General features: G+C 34.3%; 2 protein-coding genes and 1 non-coding gene across 7 annotated transcripts; 2 read left to right on the forward strand and 1 right to left on the reverse strand.

The window, feature by feature from the left end:
- The first annotated feature begins 523 nt into the window (after nucleotides 1-523).
- LOC102623368 (factor of DNA methylation 5-like) lies at nucleotides 524-5946 on the forward strand. Of its 5 annotated transcripts, none has more exons than XM_025100710.2 (9): nucleotides 540-680; nucleotides 876-1045; nucleotides 1313-1468; nucleotides 1653-1957; nucleotides 2327-2466; nucleotides 2860-3054; nucleotides 3197-3409; nucleotides 4628-4876; nucleotides 5551-5946. In XM_025100710.2, the coding sequence occupies exons 3-8, from the start codon at nucleotides 1320-1322 to the stop codon at nucleotides 4853-4855; spliced, it is 1230 nt and encodes a 409-aa protein (XP_024956478.1). In that variant the 5' UTR covers nucleotides 540-680; nucleotides 876-1045; nucleotides 1313-1319; the 3' UTR covers nucleotides 4856-4876; nucleotides 5551-5946. The 5 variants fall into 5 exon arrangements, with proteins under 5 accessions (XP_006486472.1, XP_006486471.1, XP_015388181.1 ...); XM_025100709.2 differs by having other exon boundaries at nucleotides 1333-1468; XM_006486409.4 differs by lacking the exon at nucleotides 876-1045 and having other exon boundaries at nucleotides 524-680.
- A 2950-nt stretch (nucleotides 5947-8896) lies between these two features.
- LOC112499101 (small nucleolar RNA snoR143) lies at nucleotides 8897-9029 on the forward strand. Its single transcript, XR_003066627.1, has one exon. It is a non-coding gene; the product is annotated as a small nucleolar RNA snoR143 (small nucleolar RNA).
- An 862-nt stretch (nucleotides 9030-9891) lies between these two features.
- Nucleotides 9892-11256, reverse strand: LOC102623096 (expansin-A4). Its single transcript, XM_006486407.4, has 2 exons — nucleotides 10990-11256; nucleotides 9892-10865 (listed from the first exon to the last, which is right to left on the reverse strand). The coding sequence occupies exons 1-2, from the start codon at nucleotides 11141-11143 to the stop codon at nucleotides 10237-10239; spliced, it is 783 nt and encodes a 260-aa protein (XP_006486470.1). The 5' UTR covers nucleotides 11144-11256; the 3' UTR covers nucleotides 9892-10236.
- Between the last annotated feature and the right edge of the window lie 7818 nt (nucleotides 11257-19074).

Consider the following 19074-nt stretch of genomic DNA (forward strand, 5'->3'; position numbering starts at 1 on the left):
AATCAATAATCTTGGACTTGGGTATTTTGGGAAGTGATTGTATATTTATTTGCTTTGAGTAACATTTTGTCCAAACAAAATCACTATCGTTTTTTTACTTTGCAGGTTAATTTTACCTTATCCTTATTTAAATCTATACATTTTAAGCCGCTTCCAACTTGTAGTCGGAAATTGATCAATTTGCCCCTCTTCAAAGGGGTGGTGAATTTTGCACAAGTAATTCAATCTTGAGTTCTTTATTTACAACTGATACTAATATATGATGAGCACTCATTTGTATGCACTCTATGTAGTTGTCTTTTACCCTCTGCGGTGGGTAGAACTGAAGTCTTTTTCCTCTGCTGTTAAAACAATTACACGAACTATTAAATGGGTTAACAGTAAGCCGAGGACTTACGTGAATAATAGTTTGAAAATTAGGAAGGACTTTATTAACGAATTCTTAAAAAGAGATGGTTGTTCAAATTTTAGATTAATGTAGGGACTTCGATGTAAATTAATGTCAAAAAAGTTTTGCCCGTTCAACTGAGCAGCTCAGTACTGGCGCTCTGAAAAAGACTAAGCTTAGTACTCACTCGCACACCATTCTTGTGCTTGTGCTGCGTTTCACATGTTCATTCAGCATTTTGATTTTGAAAGTTCCAATCTTTTAATCTACTCAAAGGTCAAAGTTCTTCAATGTAAGCTCAGTTGCCCAATCTTTAACGTTTTTTGTGTCTTAATTGGCCTTTTCTTTTTATGCATGTTAAAGAAATGTGGGTTTGTTTTCATGGGTTTCTAATTTCATTGCTTTTTCGAATTTTAATGGACCAAATGTTGATGTATGTGAACAATTATAAATATAATACGTGATTTGTCATGCTTGTCTGTAACAGATACATATTGTAGGCATTTTGTGAGCCTGCTTTTGGCGTTGCCAAAAAAGTGCTTCCTATGTAAGCATATTTTCATTATGCGCCCAAAATCCCTTATAGACTAAATATGTAAAAGGTTAATGGTTATATGAACCGATCCAGAGGACAAGTTCTGACGATGGGTTTTATTGGTAAGGACCAAGGGTAAAAGAGCTTTTTATGCTTATGGAAAAGCTGTTAACAGAATATTTTTTAGACTTCCTACAAAATAATAATAGTTTTACTCTTATTTTCACATACATGAAGAATTGCACTTAAAGTTGATGACTTCCTGTTAACAATATAATAATGCCGATATCTAGTTTTTTTTCTTCTTTTTTTCTCTTTGCTGATATCAATTTTTACTTTTCTTTTCTTAATATCCATTGATCCTTTTAACCACTTTCTGTGAATTGAAGACTTAATATGGACAATCCAGATTGTGAAGAGGAGATGAAGAATGTCAGCCAGCTCACGAGTCTTAAACAGGGAATTGACCACAAAAACCAGCAGTTGTTTAAGATGGAACATAAGTTGAATGAGGAAAATGCAATGATTCGCAAACAATCTGCACGGTAGATTACTCAAAGAAAATGTTAAGTCTTCCTCTTATTTCTATATACTTGAAGAATTGCACTTAAACTTGATAACTTTCTGTTAAGATACAAATGGTGATAATCATCCTCTTCTTCTTCTTCTTTTTCTTTTCTTTTTAATGTATGCATTTAATCCATATAGTTAATTGCTTATGTATTGAAGAGTTGATATGGATGATCAACGATATGAAGAGGAGCTGACGAAAGTCAGCCAGCTTGCAAGCCTTAAACAGGAGATTGATTCCAAGAACCAGCAATTGTCTGAGATGGAACAGAAGTTGGATGACACATCTGCAGTGGCTCGCAAACTTGTCATTGGCCTTATGGAGAAGCTTATGAAAAGTGACAGAAGATCATTGGAGTTTGAGCATATGTATTATGAGTATGAGAAGATGTACCGTGAGAGATCCGCAACTGTGGAACAGTTGATGAATGAGAAAAGGAAACTTAAAGAAGAATATATTGAAGGTATGTTTGCAAGTAATTGTTGATGTTTAGAGATATTGATCTGTAAAGTTCTCTTTATCATCCCATCTATTCTAGAATCAGACTCAAGCAATGCAGCCTTATGGAGTTACATCTTCCTAGATTAATAAAAGATTAAAATTGCCAAGCATTTAGATTGATTTTACTATCCTTTGTTTGGACAGTATTTTCTGAAAAATGCTAAAGGAACTGGCTGACAGAGTGCAGATAGAAACAACAGTGACATGTGCCCACTTTATCTGTAGCTATTAAGTGACTAAAAAATGTTTTTTTCTGTCTGAATATCACTGCTTGTATTTTCCAGACTTCATTCAACTGGTCCTTTCAAATATTGTGATCATAATTTGTCAGAAATCAGAAAGGAGAAGTCCATCAATATCAAGCTGCAGATGTATCAGAAAAAAGAGCTTGAGCAGCGAACCAAAGAATTGGACGAGTGCAGGGCCCAGAATGATTTGGAGAGGAGAAGGTTAATGGATGAGATAGAAGAGGTTTGTAAAAAATTTCTGTGCCTGAGACATTCTTGGAAATAAGTCATTTCTGTTTATATCTACAATTATAGCAATTACTAATACTCTTTCAGTTATTCCATGCAATGTCAGAATATTGGCCTGTTCACTTTTCAGTATCGTGGGGAGCCACTGTGTGTGTACAGCATGAATCACGCTTGCTTAGCTGCTTGTGACTTACTTTCAGTTACCTGCATTTTAATTTTCTAATATTGCTTATTTGTAGCTTCTATTTTTCTCCATTCTTTCCTCTATATTAATAGTGATTGATGCTTTATTCTGAATCTGAAAATGAATTATTGCTTGAATTTTTATCATAATCATAAAGATGAAATTTTGTGAAGCAACCCACCATTTGGATTATTACTGATGCAGTTAAAAAGGAAGTTGCAAAATCAAAATCCATCAGAAGGTGCTAGCAATTTGAAGGCTCAGATCTCAGCACTTACTAATCAGTTAAAGGAAAAAACAGAAGAGTTAGAGGAATCACAAAACCTGAACAATGTCCTTACAGTGAAAGAGTTGACCACCAGGAAAGAGTTGCACGATGCTCGCAAAGAGTCAATAAGTGTATATTAGTTCAATTTTCATGTGTTACTCAGTAAAATTTGAATTTATGCTATCATTTTCTATAAATTATTTTCTACTTGGCTAAAATGCATCTTCAGTCAAGTAGTAAATATTAGATGCTCAATAAGTTTTGGCCTTACAGGGTTTGTTGGATATGTTGAATAATCGCTCAACTCTTTTAGTTAAAAGAATGGGGGAGATTAATAGAAAAGCTTTTGATGATATGTGCTCAGAGAAGTACTCCAATGGAGACTGGCAGGAGATATCTGCTGAGCTGTGTTCGTTGTGGGAACGATATCTGGGGGATTCTAACTGGCATCCTTTCAAGCGAGTGAAAAATGGAGGCATATGGCAAGTATGTATATTCCCCTATTTACCCATACCATTCTGAAACTTTAACATGGGTCTGAGAATATAAACAAGTGCATGATTGGTGGAAGGAATTTCTTTTTTTCTTTTTTTATTTGAAAGGAGATCAGTGGAAGGATTTTGATTGAAAAAATATAACTAAAACAAGGATAGAGGGAAGAATTTTTAATTGGAACCAGTCTTGTACCTACAAGGTGGATGAGCTAGATAGTCATTGGCTTGCTATGCAAACCATACCATCATTAAGTTCTTACATTGCCTGAAATGCCGACAATTAGGTGACTCCTAGCTATTCTTTTGGAAAAAAATATATAATTAAATAGGCAAACATTCAATGAATGAGTGGTTGAAATCATTCTTACTTGACAAGTTTATAGGGCCAGGAGTAGTCACTTGCCTGACATCATGAATTCAAAGAACGAGAGTAGTGGGGGAAATAGTATTTTGTCAACTGTTTGCTGGGTCAGGAAGCTACCAGAAAAAATAAAGACAAACTCACAAACAAAAGAAAAACAAAGCAACGCAATTCAAATCTTCCCCTTTATTTAGCTATCGATGCTAGGTTCTGTGCCATTTTTCCCTCCAACAACTGGTACTGTGAATAACACTATTTTGGACCATATTATACTGCAGCTTGTACTGGAAATATTTCATGTTGACTTAGAGAAAAGGAAACAAAAGGGAAATAGAAAAATGAGTTGACAGATGAGTAGTGTGCATGGGCTTGGAAAGATGAGTGACAATATATGAAATTGTTAGCCTTTAGTGAATTGAACTCCTGCTATTATAATCTCTTGTTAGGGTTCAAGAAGGATTGAAGATAACTAGATACCTTTGAAAGACTATGAACCTTTTATTCTAAAAAAATTGACTAGCTCCAAATGCGCCTTGCATAAAATTAAAAGTATAATTTTCTAGAATGTATCATGTGAGGGGAAGAACTTGCCTTGCTTTCGGGAATTTGGTCGCCACCAAGCAAAACTTAATATACAGTGTAAAACTTCAGACTCTGAAGTTGTTTAAAATTCTTAACTGTTTATTATCGTAAGCTCAATGAAGCAATTTACTAATTATGTTGCATTGAAGCAAACCTAGTCATCAGTCTTCACAGATGCTGCAGCAAAGACAGTGGAATAATTTTGTTTGCCTGAACCACTTATCAGAAATATGTGTCATATTTTGATTTAATTCCTGATAAATGCAGGAAATAATAGATGATGAAGATGAAAAATTGAAAGAACTGAAAAATGATCATGCTGAGGTATATGAAGTTGTAACCAATGCATTGCTGGAATTGAATGAATATAATCCAAGTTCACGGTATCCTGTCCCTGAGGTTTGGAACAAGAAGGAGAGGAGGAGAGCCACCTTGAAAGAAATTATTCAATATTTATTCTCGAAATCAAAGCGACCTAAGCGTAAAAGAAGTTAAACCTAATGCTGGCACCAAAATGTAAGTATATGTAGTTAATTAATGTCTACTTTGGACTTGCATGTTCACTTCTAATAGCTAAGAATTATTGTTTTGTTTAGATCTGCAGTTTTAAGTATCATTAGAAGTAAAATTTTACTGTAGTATTCGGAAATTACAAAAATATCTGGAACTTGAGACGTGTAACTGCTGGTGAGCTAATAAAGCTGCAGTTAGATCAACATTTGGCATCATGTTAGGTCAATGTGCCATAGAAAAATGTATATGTTTCTACTCATATTTGAGGAGGTTATTCTTTAAATGAATTAGCTGTGTTGCCCAAGTGAATTACAGAACATTAGATTGGTCCTATGAAGAGAAGTGAAGAGAGCTACAGAAACAATAAAGAGTAGCAATTATCTGAAGTGAAGAATAAATGAGATTAAGAAAGATGAAAAGAAATAAGTTAAGCTGGATAGTTAATGCATTGGCCTACGCTGGAATCGCTTGGTTTTGTGTCATGCTGTATGTGAATAAAGGCAATGAATGGCTGCTGCCACTTGGTTGGATTTGAAGGCAAGGCCATTCAGGCTGACAACTGAAAATCTTAAAGTTAGTTTTGAATTCAATTTTGATGCAGATCACTGCAAAACTATGTAACTGCTTCCTGGGATTTTTGGTCGATTATGTTCTACTAACTTGTCATTTTTATCCAGGTGGCGACACTGCCAGAAGTTGCACATTTATTGGGCAGAAAGCTTAACAAAGGAGAAGCAACGCTAGTATAAACTAGAAAGATATAAAGACCTTTCACCTTTCAATTAAAACATCAAGTATATAGGCATTTTTCTGTTTTAAGGGTTGCAGAAGATTTAGATGGGATTTTTCCTAGTTAACCTGCTTCTTTTGTGCCTGAATATGCTTTCCAGTGCAGGCAGTAGCATTCTATATAATACGACTGATGTGCAAATGCAGATAGCACGTATAGTCTTGTTAAGACTTGAAGCTGAACCTGTATGTGCTTGTAGCTAAAGATTGTTTTCTGCTAATTGCCATGCTGTGGATATTGATGACGCTAGTGTTTTCCAAGATTGTGTAAGCTCTTTTGGATATTTCGTTGACTCATAGCCGTGCCGTTCCCATGCATATGCGTATGAATATTGGTCTCCAAAACTTATAGTTGATTGATGCTCCACAAACAGCTAATGAATTAGTAGTATAGTGCTGTCTGGTAAGCATACCTGCACCACCACTTCCCCGTTGAAAAATCTCAAATTCTCGAAAAAAAAAAATCCCATGTAATAATATACCCAACGGTTATGAATATATATTGTTTATCTCCCACTTTATTGGTTGATATATTTTGTAAATAAATAAATATAGAATTCGGTTCTGCTCTGCAAAATCAGTAGAGAAGCTTTGTAATTCAAATGGCCGGTACGGAGCAGATGGAGAAGATGGCCGGTGATTGTTCTCCTCTCAATTTGTTCGTAAACTGGCACTGGAATTGAAATACAAAAATCCGAAAAGTCGTTGGCTATCATATCGTCTCGGCTTTCTCCTCTCAAATTGGCTTCTTTCATTTGAAAGAATAAGAAAACCATTATTTGCATGACTTGTTTCTCTTGGTCTCGTTTTGTTTGGGTAAAATATTAACTCTCCAGTAAGGGTGGGCACTAAACGGCCGGTTCGGTTATGTTTTTAAACCGAACTAAACTAAATTGAAACTGATTGGTTCATAAATATATGAGCCGAATACAAATCGAATCATAGATTCGATTCGGTTTGGTTTAATACTATTTGCTTTAAGAATTTTGATTATTTTTCTTTTATATTAACTAAAATTTTGGATTTTTTTACCTAAATTTGATTTTTTTTTCTTAATTCAATTCAATTGTAACCATTAATATTGGGTTAAAAATAGAATAGGCACAGCGAAGGGCCAAATAAATTTGGTCCCTATTAAACCTATGAAGAGATGGACTGCGTTTATCCTAGGTGGAAAGATTTTAAGGCCGAAAAGTTCTGAGAATAAACTTTATAGGTTTGAAGGACAAGCCACTTAAGATAAACCTTCTAAATTCTAAGGTTTTTATGATCCCAAGATCTTAGGAAAACAACTTAATGGTGTGTTTATTAATCAATAATCGGAATTGATTGAAATCGGAATGGAGTGGAATCAGAATAAGAAATGAGAATCAGAATAAATTATTTACTTTAGTTGTGGGAATTTGAATAAATAGTTACAAGTTACTAAACGGTCCTTAGTTTATTATTGTCATAACAACAACAACAACAACAACAATAATAATTATTATTATAACATTAATAATAGCAATTATTATTATTATTATTGTAAACTATTATAATTATTAATCATTATAATTAATATTAATAACAAAATTACTATAATAATAACCATCATCATAAAATGAGAATTTTAAGATTTAGGTGGAGGTAATATGGTTAATTCAGAGAATGAGATTCTCATTCCCATCTCCTCCCATGGGAATGGGAACTCTAATAATCGTTCTCAATTTTTATGTAGGACTCACCACTTTCATTCCCATTCCATCTCTTATTTAATTAAGTAAACACATCATGTATTCTCATTCCTTGATTCTTATTTCCATTCCTAATAAGTAAACATCGCATAAGATTAAAATGCTTCCTCCTTTGATCCGTAGATAAGATTGCATATTCATGTATCAATTAGCACAGGCACAAGAAGACAAGTGTTGCTAAATGACATAAAAATAATGACATTTGTCATTAAAGTAATTAGAACACAAGTCAAATCAATTTGACTTATAAATATATACGTTCTATTTTTATTGAAAGATGAGAAAAAACTTATTCAAGAGGGGAAATGTTGATTTTCTCTCTCTAAATTCATATTTCCAAAAATTCAGTGACTACCTTGACCATTAGATGGTTTACATCGGTGAAACTAGCCCTCTGATCGTTTTCTTATGTTTGTAAAGTATCATCGAAAAAAGATATCCTCATCTACTAAGGAAGTGGACACATAGGAGAAAATTCAAAGGTCCAGTAAAATTAGTTGAAAGGATTAATTCATTATTGCTGGATCCAATAAAGAGAAAGCCCAATTCTAAGAGGGTCATTCTTAGTTGGAATTATCACCTAGTAAGTTGGGATAAAATTTACATCATAACTACCATTAATGATTTACATAAAAATATTAATGTAGAAAAATTTATAATAAATAAATATTATTCTTATAGATAAATAATATTTTTTTAATTTTAAGCAGTGAACTGATCAATTCTTTAATTCGATTTAATTTTAAATCAAACTAAATAAGAACCAATTAGTTCTTAATCATTTCAACTATTTGATTTTTTAACTCGGTTTGATTCTACAAAACCGAACCGAATGCCCACCTCTTACTTCTTATATTATCCAGTCATAACGACAATTAAAACATTTTGCTCCGAAGTAGCCAAGAAGTGACATGTCGTCCTCATATCCAAGAACCGTACGACAAGAGTTGAGCAATGGAGGTCATGGATCATTAGAAATAATGGGCTTGCAGGATATAACCCTAGCCTACCATTCCTCCATCCTCTTCCTCTATATAAAACCTCGTCCGCCAAAACCCTAGTAGAAAAGAGTCTTCTTTTCGCACATCGAACGGCTTGGTCATCTAATCTAAGAAAGCTTCAAATGAATTTCCTCTCTGATTTCTGAAATTTTGTTTTCTTTGTTTTTGTTGTCACTATTTCAGTGATGGAAGGGTTGTGGGCAATGATTACAAAGAGAGAGGACTCGAGTGGGTTCAAAGTTTTACGAAAACAAGAAATAAAAAACCCAATTCAATTTTGTTGGAGAAAATTCTTTTTTTTCCCATTTTCGATTTGGGTTTTTTTTTTTACCCACATTGAAAGATATTATAAAATTCTTTTACACTTGATATGAGCCCCGTGATTTTCTCTTGTTACTTGCTTAGCATTTGTTGTGTTTGTTGCGAGAAAACGGATTTTGATTCTGATTTCTCGCTTGAACAACGGTGCAACATTGAAAGCCTGGCCACTAGTTGGTTTTCTAGTAACAGATTATTCTGTTTTCTGGAAGTAAGCTAGTGATCAGGCAGCGGCCAGACAACCGTAGTGATGGATCCACAGATGACAGGTTTTTTAATCCTGTTTTTATCTACTGATTCCATCTCACATTTTCTTCTTCATTTACTTATCTTTTGGGCGGGGCTGTAAATGTTCTGCGATTTTAGTTTAGACGGCCTTGATTGAAGAGAATAATGCAATCTGCTACTAGTAGATAGTTGATGCAGTTGCCATTGCTTGAGGGTGGTACCTATTAGTATTGCTGAATCAGTGGCTTGATCAGTTCTTAGCTTTGTGCAAAGCAAACGCCCGTTGAGAGTTATTGTGTGGTCGTTTTGGTGCTTGGGTTGAGTGGTTCCAGTGTGCAGTGTGTTGAAGCTCTGAATAGAAGTTGGATTTGGAATAAGCAAACCAAGCTAACCCTTTGATTCTGCCATACTTGAAGAGCTCAACGGCAACAGTGACCATCTTGGAGGATTCCTCATCAAACAATGACCTTAGCAAGAATGGTTGGAATAGTTTGGTTGATTTGAAATCCCATGGTTGAACTTGTGCTTGTGGGTTGCAAGCTCAAGTGTAATGTTGACAAAAGAATAAGCATTCCCAGTTAGAATATAAAGCAACCTACGCATTCTTGATGCGATTTCTTTGCATTTTTTGCTAGTAATTTGAACTGAAACCTTCATGGACTCATCAGAACAAGAGAGAAACCTCGTAATCAGATTAGAAGAACAACGAGCCCCACCCTCACAGCCTCACCTCTGAACATGAGTTACCGTCACACACCTTCTGGCTTTGTAGCTAGTGATGAACTCATTTCTTGAAAATGAGAAAATTATTACAATTGTAATCTTCTTAAAATACCTGTAAGTGCAAGTGAATTGAGTAGATGTCAGTGGGCAATGGCCTGTGGTCAAATTTGGTTAGAACTCTGAAAGAAAACACTTGAAACACTTGCACATCACCAGTCATAAATTCAAACAAGAATAACTTATGAGATTAAATTAAGACACTTGTACGTAGATGATTATCACTATCATGTGAAGTAAACTGTAAACATATAATATAAAACCGAATCTATTTAACTTTGGAAGCTGCGGGCTCTCTATTACTTTGAAGCCACTTCAGCTTTTACATTTCACTTCAACCAAAACAGAAACCAAACCCAGTCCCCAACCAAATCCGTCAAAGTCAAAAAGTTCACACTCACAGGGACAGAGTTACACAGTATACTTTCCCTCATTTTCTTTCTCACTTTCCGGGATAAAACAAAAAAAGCGAAAAAACAACAAAACATGGAGTGGGGGAAAGTGCTTGAAACTAAACCCTGAAATTCTTTCCGGTGAAAGTTTGACCAAATTGCCAATTAGCAGGGACAATGTTCCAAGAAGTGGAAGTACGGCGGTCACTGCCAGTGACCCTGAAGCTGAGAGACTGACCAACCAAAACAGAATTAGACTGCCAGTTCTGTCCCCAGTTCCTGCTCAAGCTCATCCACCCAGTCCTGGAACCTTTGACGCTAGCCTTGACAATATCCCCAGCACCAGCAACGTTGGTGATCAAGACCAAGTTGAAGTAACGGAAACCGTTGATGGTGAACCTGATGCCGCCTCTCTTCCTGCAAGGGACCCTGCGGTAAGAGACAGGAACAATTCCGGCGCGGTATTCGGCCATCTTGAGGAACATGGGCATGGCGAGATCGAAGTGAGGGCGAGGAGGGTTGCACCACCCCCCATTGTCGCTGGGTTGAGCGAAATTCGGAGGGCAAAAGTTGGTGGCAGTGACGAAGATTGAAGGGCTCCCAGCGTGGCACCATTGAGGGTCATTCGCACACTTAATCTCAAAACACGCACCGCAGCTCAACCCGTTGTTGAACAGTGCTGTGCTTAGCGCTGCCGTGTTAACGCCGTATCCTTGACTGTAGAGATTGCCGTACCCACAAGCACCTCCTGTTTGTTAAATATACAATTACACACAACCGAACAAATCAGAAACAGTTGACTGGTGGTAAATAATCATGTATGTTGATGCAAAACGCAAATAAATCACTGTGAAATTTAAGTGCACGCGTACCCATTGTTCCTGAGGCATCATTGCCTCCATAGAATGTAGCATGAGCGCTTTGCCATGCCTCGCCACCGTAAACGCCGGGGATTCTCGCATCAACACTAAGGGAGGAAAATGTAACAAAAGTCACAATACAAATGATGCCCACAGCGACACCCATTTGGTTTTAATTTCAACCCAACTAATTAAGAATAAGATGCTCCCCCAAGAAAAACAAAATTAAGACTTGGTGTTGTGGGTGACAGTGCGAGTGTGAGGAGAAGGCAAAGAGTTTGGAGTGGTATTTATGGACGAGAAGCGAGGGAAATTTTGTCAAAAAAGTTGAAATATTATTTTGGGGTTGGGGACAATATTTAATTTAATTATCACCCTTAATTGGTGCTGTTTCTAGTCGTGATTAATTACTAAGTTTAAAACTAGCGGTAAAAATAATTCAATCCCGTAGCCATGGGCCATGGGGTGGGGACTTGGGGCAGACATGAATGCCCTTGAATTCTGACCATTTTAGGGAAAATGGATGGTGGGGTTTAGGGAAAGGTAAAGGGTATGAAGTGGAATACGGATGGGGTCGGGGATGTAGGACACATAAAGGTGAAGAAGCTTTGAGGCGGATATCGATATACATGAATTGAAATTGCTTTGCTTCATTCCCAAGTTGAGGCATCAATTACAGTATGTGCTCCACCCCAAGAATTTTGTTTCTTTTTGTTTCCTTCCTTCTTCATTTTCCCTTCTTTTTTTAATAAGATTTTGGAGGGACTACCAAATTGTACGGATAGGACAGGACGCAAGGTGTACTTGCCTCCGATGTCCATCCAATGTTGGACATCTATATCATTTTTGGGGCTGTTTTGAAATCAATATATAAACAGGCTTTCTTTTTTTTTTTTTTTTTTTAAGCATATATAAATTTACCACTCACTCACAGTATTAAGAGTTGAAAACTAATTATTTATTCCACAAAAGCTTCCTTGAAGTAAGAAATTTGAATGCTCAAATTGTTGAGAAATTAATTTTAGATCAATTGTAAGTTAATTACATATAACGTAACTTAACAGTTGCCTCTGACGTGTGTTTATGTTTAATAAGGTATGCAGCTACACATGATAAAAATCAAATTAAATAAGATTAATAGTGTGTAAACACTTTAGAAAAGTACTAAGAAGACTCGACTACACATGATAAGAATCAAATGAAATAAAACAGTGTGTAAACAATTAAACATTTGAGAGGGGCTTAAAGGAAAAGAACTAGTGTCGAGGAAAGGAATGAAACAGAGTGGCGTTATTGACTTCCTTAATTAAATGAAGTGAATAAGGGAAAGGAATGGCGCCGTAACGAACTGACGTGCAAAAGTTGTAAAAGAATCCGCAATCAGCGGTCCTCGTATTACGCCGTGCATTAGCCGGATGTTTTAGTTAATTAGTGGACTGCTTACTTACTTACTACTACTACTCTCTTTATATCATATTCTCATATCAGGTCGATCTAATCCTACGACAAGGTCAAGCTTTATGGCTCGAGGGCATGCAGGCTCTATGACTATCAAATCAAATGAATTAGGTGGCGTTGCCTTGCCTTGCCTTGCCTTTTACTTTTACAGGTCTACTGGCGCATTGAAGGAATTTTGAGGCAAACGAGATTTTATAGTGCAGGCAAAGTGGAAATTAAATATATAAAATAAAATCCAGGATCCATGCAGATGAGATGCAGATGCACCCCACCAAACAAATCTAGTAAACCCACCACGTCATCGTTATAATTAAGCTGTTGCGCAACAACACCTCACCCAACTCTTTTGCTGATTAATGCCTTGTGCATGTGAGGTTGCCACCAACACCATCAAATTAATTAATTAATTAAATTCAATAATCTTTCCCCATTAATCTTCACTACTTAAACTAAAGATTGAAGATTTTTTCTTTTTTTTTAATCACTCTCAAAATCTAGGGAGGAGGGGCCATAGAACACCTCCACTCCTGGATTGATGACTAAACAATTATAGGAAGCAAAGGAGTATTTACTTGTCTTCAAGGTAATTAATGTCAACATAGACTGGGCAACTGTCGTGTATATATGTTGTGTATCTTCTGTTACGTGATTTTGATGATGTTAGAGGCCAACACCTGTGTAGTTTGCTTCAAATGGATGTTTTGATAATTCTATGATCAATCAATTCATGGCTATATATATATATATATATATATATATATATGTAGATGATTGATTAACCACAAAATTATCACAACAGTTCTCCTTTCACGACTCTTCTTGTTCAAGTTCTTAATTCTTGTTTTCACCGTTATCATAAGTTCATGGTCAATCATGTATACAGACGCTGCATTGATCATTTGAAGTAAATTATACGGTAAGTATGGATTATTAGCTAAATTACCGAGTTAAGTACGAAATAATTTGAAATTAATTAAGCAGAAACAAAGCTTTGGTATAATTACCCTACTTCAAAATAACAATAACCTGATACCTTTCTTGTTAACATGAAAAAGATTATTAACTAAAGGGTACCAAGAAGAGCATGAATTGGGTTGAAGTTAAAGAAATAACTAATAACCAACATGCCCAAAGTCCATATACAATGAAAATATATAGAGTTCGATGGGATGTTTGATATCTTCGAATAAACGTTAAGAATCTACCTATTCGTTATGGTAAAATTTGTAGCACTGAAAATCAAATTTTATTAGATATTTGGGTACATAGTGATCACTTGTGCAATCACTAAACATGGCAAAAACATGGTAATTAATCATGAAACTGATCAATGGTTGGTTAATAAAAATAATTTCGTGCGATCATCATGTACAGTGATTCATAATTCAAGCGTGCTTTACTTGAAATTTTGCCTGATCTTTATTAGGCAAATTTTGATCAAAGGGGCCATTTTCCTTTTCTTATGTCTGCTCTTTAGACATATATGAAACATCAAGACATATTGTAACTAGATATATAGGTCCTATTGAGCTGGCTTTACGCAATCCCCAAACTAAAAGAAGGTTCCAAGTTTCTTGAGCAAGCAAATTCGGTCGGTATCATCATATCTTCATCAAAAACTTTCTCGGCCCATACACACAAGCTTGCAACTCTGCTTGCTTGATTCTTTAAGCTTTGATGGATTGGAGACAGAAGATCCATATCAAGTTATCAACTAACGTAACTACCATTTAAAAAAAGGGGGCCGAAAGAATTATTTTCCAGAGATTTTGTGTGATGTTATCGGGGCCTATGCATGTTTTGTTGGCTTACTTTTTAACGGCAAAGTAATGCATTGCTTGCTTATGCCGTAAATAGTTATGTGATTCCAAATCTTCCTTTTCTTCTGCATTTGCTTTTAAAACGTTTATGGGATCATCATAGGGTTGCATTTGAAATTTGTAGCCTATCGATGAATTTTGGCTAGTACAGTTAGTTGTATGGATTCATATGTGTATGTGTGTGTATAAATGTTTCAGATTTATTTCTGATGAGGCCCTTTTTTTGCAAAATGAATCCTCATCTGTTTGCTAGACTGTGATGATTGGGAGAGCCCAATTACCAACACTACGACCAGTAAGCAGTAACCCATCTGTACAGTGAGTAACATTAATACAACCAACACTACGACCAGTAAGCAGTAACCCATCTGTACAGTGAGTAACATTAATACACACAGGAAATACAATGACAAGGGTTGGTAATTCTATCCCAAAAATGTCTCATATATATAAGTGGGATGAAAAAATGTCTCATTCCAGTTCATATATATTTTTTTGGGATAAAAATATGTCATAATTCTATCCCAAAAGAGATGAGATCATACGAGATCCCATCCCAATTGGAAAAATTCTCATTTTTAGTTGGCAATGAGACGGGATGGGACGAAATTTACCAATTCCACTCCCTTCCCGTATATGCAAGTGGAATAAAAAAAAATCTCACTCCCGTCCCTAAATTTTTTTATACGATAAAAATATATCATAATCTCATCCCAAATATAATGGGATCCCGCATGACCTCATCCCATCGGAAAAAATTACCACCCCTAACAATGACAAACAATTAATTAATTATTACAGTGAAGTAGCTGTGGGCCTGAGCCAATCCAATTTAATCTTCGCGACATCAGAGCGCTTTGTTTTGTTGGGTCAGGAATATTGAATTATATGCATTCGAGCTTTCGAGTGTTGGATTGGATTGGTATAAAAAAGTGCAACTAAAGGCTTTTCACAATGGCCCAGTTTATTTGTTTGCTTCGCATTTAACTTCTAATTCGCATTTGTCGCTACTCGCTAGTAACCCTATTAATATTATCACCGCAAAACCTCTATCGATAAGATAAATGCAATCGAATTTAGAGAACTAGTAGTAGTACCCCTTTGTTTTCAGATTTTCATCATCTATTTTTATATATCCCTTTTTATACACGAATAAAAGAATTTTTAGGTGCAATTATCCGTTATTTTTTTTAATACTGTATTGTTGCTATGTACAACTATGTCTAAGCTCCTCAATTTTGTATTTTAAAAACTTCTCGACATCAGTAGTCATCAATACGACACCTTATATGAAAACAGTCTCAGATTAATCAAAACATTATAAATTAAACCATGAAGTATATGTATGTTTTTGTAAATTTATAATCTAACAGAAGCGAATTAATAGGGTAGATAAACACTAGATATTGTTTTAGTACATGACCAAATCATCGTGATAAGGTTATGCTCTAACTGAAATGAGATTAGATGACGCTTTAATCCAAACGACTCTATAAAGAGATTTTTGAGATTACCCAAAAGAAAATTATAAAAGAGGGGTTATTGATGAACAATTAAAGTTGTAGTTATGAAAATAAAAACAAGACTTCCCTATTTATAAGAGATTAAACTTATTTCCCAAAGTTAACTTAAAAACGAAAACTAAATCATAATTATACTAGAAATAAATGATTAAAGCACATACCAAGTGGACTCTAATTAAAAATTAAAAAATATATATCAAAATACCTAAAATAAAAAAATTTTAAAATCCTAAAATAACGTCCTACATTAATCTCCCCCTCTTAAAAGAAAACTCTTTCTCGAGTTTATTTGGAGTATAGAACTTGAAGCAGAGCATTAGTGCATCTTGGAGCTTGAACTTGTAGTCTTGCTCATCAATCGTGCTTGAAACTAGAAATTCTCCATGCTTCATCTTTTTTTTTACGCTTATGAGTAAATCTTCGAGAAAAATTAGTCTTGTACTCACTCCCAAGCCCCTTTAAGTCCTTTTCTTTCCAAATCTTGCTTAATATTCTCTCCAATTAACTTTATCTTTGTAGCATTTCCAAATCTCACTCAATATTCTTGCCAATTAACTTTATCTTTGTAGCCAAATCTTCTTCAAGAATAATCTTTTTGTCTTCAACGTGGATATGCATAATCATGTCAATTGTTGTTGGGACTCTTCAACTTGATTTTACTACGTAAACTCGATCACACTGTTAGGCTCAATACTCAAGTCAATAGTAGGTTGTATCTCTTTTTGAAAAATCTCAGTTAGATCAATAATCTCATCATCTTCTACTTTTATCGGTGTAAAAAGAGATTGTTTGAAATCATCACAATGAACAAAATGGTCTTTCATCAATTTTATCATATTAAACCATTCTTTAATTTCATCTTGTCCTTGTCGAATAATTGATTCTTGTGATTGTTTCCACTAATCTAAAGCATCACTTGTCAACTTAAATATTGTATAAGAAACAACAACTACCGATGAGACTGTTTGAAGAAAATCATCCATCATACATATTTAGTAAAAAATATCATTAGAATTACCATCAAAATCTACGATATCTTTAAACTCAAGAAGATAATATGAACTTTGATACTCCATCTTTATCATTTTTTTTTCTCAAATTAAAAATATAACTAATGATAAAATTGTAAATAAGGCTTAATTCTCGAGTTTGGTTTGGCTGGCGGCTAAAGTTTTTAATTTTGAGATTTTTTTTTCATTTTTATAGTGATGGTTTTGGTAGGAATAAATGTGGGTAGTAAGAAAGTTGTGCAACTAGCACAAAATTGCTCTAATACCAAGAGAGGTGTGGTAGAATCGGATTGATAAAGCAGATAAACATTAAATATTGTTCTAATACCAATTCAAGCCAATGCGATAAACATTAAAAATATTGTTCTAGTTTGTTAGTGATTATAATCTACAATTTATTTCTCTAAGTTAAACTTAAAAAGAGAAAATAAATCATAATTATACTTTAAATAAAAGACTAAAGTACATATCATTATGAACTCTAATTAAAAAATAGAAAAATATCAAAAATATTAAGATAATAAAATTCTAAAATCTTAAAATAACATTGTAGATTATAATCACTAACAAACTAAAAGAACGCACATTATGACCTTTTAAGGAACTGCATATAATTGTGTGATGCACGCAACGTTATAAGCAACTCTCCAAATATACGGTTGGATATCATTTTTAAATTTTTTTTTTTTTTTTAATGTCGAGAGAAGATTTCGTTAAAAGATTACAACAAGACATATCTCATATCGCTCAAAAATTACATCAAATTAAAGATCTCAAATTAGACGGAGCATGTTGACTCAACCGACATCAACACAAACCGTCCTTCTCCCACAAAAAGACCGAAAAATGAATAATTATATCATTATGATTGATGAAGATAAATTTTAAAAAATTTTAAGATAAAAAAAAAAAATTCTATGATTTCTATTAATTTAAAGTGCCAAGTTCTACAAAGCTTTAGTTATAAAAATTACAGAAATTAATTGTAACTAAACTAATCTTAAGTTGCAAATTCTTTTTCTTAATTACAATTATATCCCACGAGGCTTTGTTCTAAAATTCTATAACTAATTCACCGACTTCATTACTTTTTTTTTTTTTTAAATTGGAGTTTTTTAATAATGTATTCCAACTGTTCAATTGCGTGTACGAAGTGCATTCCATGGTATTTGAAAGGTAAAGACAAAACTATATAGGATTAAAAAATAGAGATTCTTATTAAAATGCCTAAAATATAAATAAGATTCTTTAACATCATGCTGATCAAGACACCCCAATAAAGTTCAAACTGCTCAATTCCCACAAACCCTAAACCTTCATATTAAAAAGAATGTTAGATCTAGAATTTTGCATTTTAGAATCCGAATGTATTATTAGTTGGATGAATTGGGTTACAATCCCATCAAAAAGAAAATCACAAACCCTCAAAATGCAAAAAATATCACCTTAAAATTTGTTTTTTTTTTTTAAATCTTCGTTCATACCAAAAAAAAAAAAAAAAAACTGAACGTAAACACTGTATAATTTTTGTATAATCCAAATACAAATTTGGTTTTACTATCCCCAAACGTATGTACTTACATTACCTATGTATCATAATTATCCCTTGATCATATTACACGGTCATCATTAAGAGAAAATTAAGCAATAATTAATACCCATCTCATGATCTTTGATATATCAGATTTTGGTGGGTGTGCGTATATACATAATTAAGAAAAACTGATTTTTTTTAATTAAAGAATAAATAAATAATCTTTTGCCGCCCCCACAAGCAATTGCATAAACTGGCTTTGTGATCTTTTCAAATTAATTTAATTTTGCATCTCTCTCATGAGTTAGAACTTAGATGGCAGGACATGCAAGCAAGCTCCTCCTAGCTTAGCAGCTAGGCACAAGCAAGCAATCACATGGGTGTTTGTTTCCGGACTTCAAAATCACAAAAGCAGTCTAATAAGAGCGAGCGCATGTTTCTTTGTTGACATTGGATTTTAATCCAACGACCTTGTGTGTCATTATTAGAGCATATGCTTGCCTAGCCGTATTCCCCAAATTAAGCTTTGTTAATTTGATCAAAATTTAGGTAACATGCCTTACCATTCCATCTCTCTCTCTCTCCCTCTCCCTCTCTCAACTTCCATAAATTTTTACATTTTCAGATTAAAAATTCTATGTTTTAACAATAACAGTTGTATGTTTTTCTTTGGAAAGATTACGGCAATAATTCATTTAAAACAATCATGCCCTTGCGTCAGTGTCTGTGTGGCATTGCATCATCCTATGCTT

The sequence above is a fragment of the Citrus sinensis genome, chromosome 4, assembly GCF_022201045.2.
Source record: "Citrus sinensis cultivar Valencia sweet orange chromosome 4, DVS_A1.0, whole genome shotgun sequence".
Classification (NCBI taxonomy): domain Eukaryota; kingdom Viridiplantae; phylum Streptophyta; class Magnoliopsida; order Sapindales; family Rutaceae; genus Citrus; species Citrus sinensis.